The following is a 1,669-nucleotide window of genomic DNA, read 5'->3' as shown; positions in this document are numbered from 1 at the left end:
ATATCCAGTTTACTTCGTTTTAACATTGCTATTGCTTTGTATGTCGGGGGCGGGAGATTCATGTGATTGGTTGTTCGCAAAAATCCCCAAGCTTCAGACACGCCCACCTCCAAGATTTTTTTTCGCTGCTGTGTGGACGTATCGTAAGAGTTAGACCTAACACACTTAGCTATTTGATCTACCTCTGGAACAAGCTAAACTAGTTATAAATATATTTATTCTTCACTGTCGGGTCACTCCTTACTGGATCAGTGAGCTGCATGAGACGATACTCACATGCTATATAAAAATGAGCCCCATTAACTGAGTTTTAAACATCACTTTAAATGGGAGATCCCCATAGGCCCCACCCACTTGATCGGTATCGGCCGATACTGATTCCTTCGATCGGCCCCAAAAACCCCGATCTGAGCTTCCCTAGTTTGCACATATATTTGTTGTGTGATGATACTTAAATCGCTCTTCTTCCCTCAGGTACGGCATCTTCGAGCGCTGCAGGGAGTTGGTGGAGGCCGGCTTCGATGTCCGGCAGCCAGACAAAGAAAACGTAACGCTTCTCCATTGGGCCGCCATCAACAACAGGATAGATCTGGTCAAGTGAGTCCAATCATGTCAAGTGTTTGGTGGTGACAGAACCAAAGAGACCTGATTTGTGGTTGGGTGGTTTTGCTATTTTGGAAGATATTTTAGATGTACTGTTACCCATCAGATGAAAACGCTAGCAGCAACATCCTATCACACTGCACAGCTGTCCTCATTCGTAGGACAATAATGCAACAATAAATCATTATTCTTTCAAGTAATCAACAAATAATAATGATAATGAAAAAGAATGCTCGTGAAACTTACTCAGAGCGATTTGTCTTCTAATTGCTTGTATTGTCCGACTACCTATAAAACACAGATATATATTCATAACAATGAGATACATATGAGAAGCTTTAACTGGATCACTTTAGTAAGTATTTGTTTCTTGATAATGTACTGAAGTGAAATCCATTGTTGAATTAATTGCAGATATGTTTCTCCTCCTTTTTTAAAGACATGCTGCAACTTTGGGGATTTTGTTTTGCCGGAAATGATTTAGCTTTGCATACTTTGTTTCGTTCTTTTGTTATGGTTCTTGGGATACAGTAATCTATCCATGCAGCCGACAGCTAGACGAGATTTATCAGAAAGACTCGCAGTGTATATATACGTTTGACATGATGGCTTTTTGTTTGTTTAGGTACTACATATCTAAGGGAGGCGTAGTGGATCAGCTGGGAGGAGACCTGAACTCCACTCCTCTGCACTGGGCCACCAGGTAACTCCTTCATATTGAAAGTCTATAGGCGCTTTCACACCGGAGTACTTTTCCCGTTTAGTTCCTGGGATTTTGCGTTCACACCAAAAAGAGAACTTAGTTCATGAGAACTTTCACCCCTTTTTAGTCCCTGCTAGAGAGGTGGGACTATACTGGGGAGAAAAAGGTTCCATTGGCTGGGCGGATTGCAAACCACGCCCCGTAATACTCAGAAAAGCTTTGTGAAGCCGCCATTGTATTTGTGGCATTAGCATTATTAGCATTAGCCCAGCGCACCAACGGAGAGAGACTAACTTATTGCAACACAAAAGAAAACATGGGAGCGGTGGAGATGAGGAGGTGTCGGCGTTTCTGGCCGTTTAC

General features: G+C 42.4%; 1 protein-coding gene across 1 annotated transcript in view; it reads left to right on the top strand.

Moving 5' to 3' along the window:
• Positions 1-454: 454 nt before the first annotated feature.
• zdhhc17 (zDHHC palmitoyltransferase 17) overlaps positions 455-1,669 on the top strand; it is a gene marked incomplete at both ends in the record, with an annotated part of 10,907 nt that continues 9,692 nt past the window's right edge. Inside the window, 2 exon segments of the mRNA XM_010768114.1 lie at positions 455-597; positions 1,229-1,306. Of these exon segments, the coding sequence (XP_010766416.1) occupies positions 455-597; positions 1,229-1,306 (221 nt within the window).

The sequence above is a fragment of the Notothenia coriiceps genome, unplaced genomic scaffold (genome assembly GCF_000735185.1).
Source record: "Notothenia coriiceps isolate Sejong01 unplaced genomic scaffold, NC01 NC01_scaffold00005171, whole genome shotgun sequence".
Classification (NCBI taxonomy): Eukaryota; Metazoa; Chordata; class Actinopteri; order Perciformes; family Nototheniidae; genus Notothenia; species Notothenia coriiceps.
The sequence above is the reverse complement of the archived record's forward strand: the minus strand, read 5'-3'. Positions and strand labels throughout refer to the sequence as shown.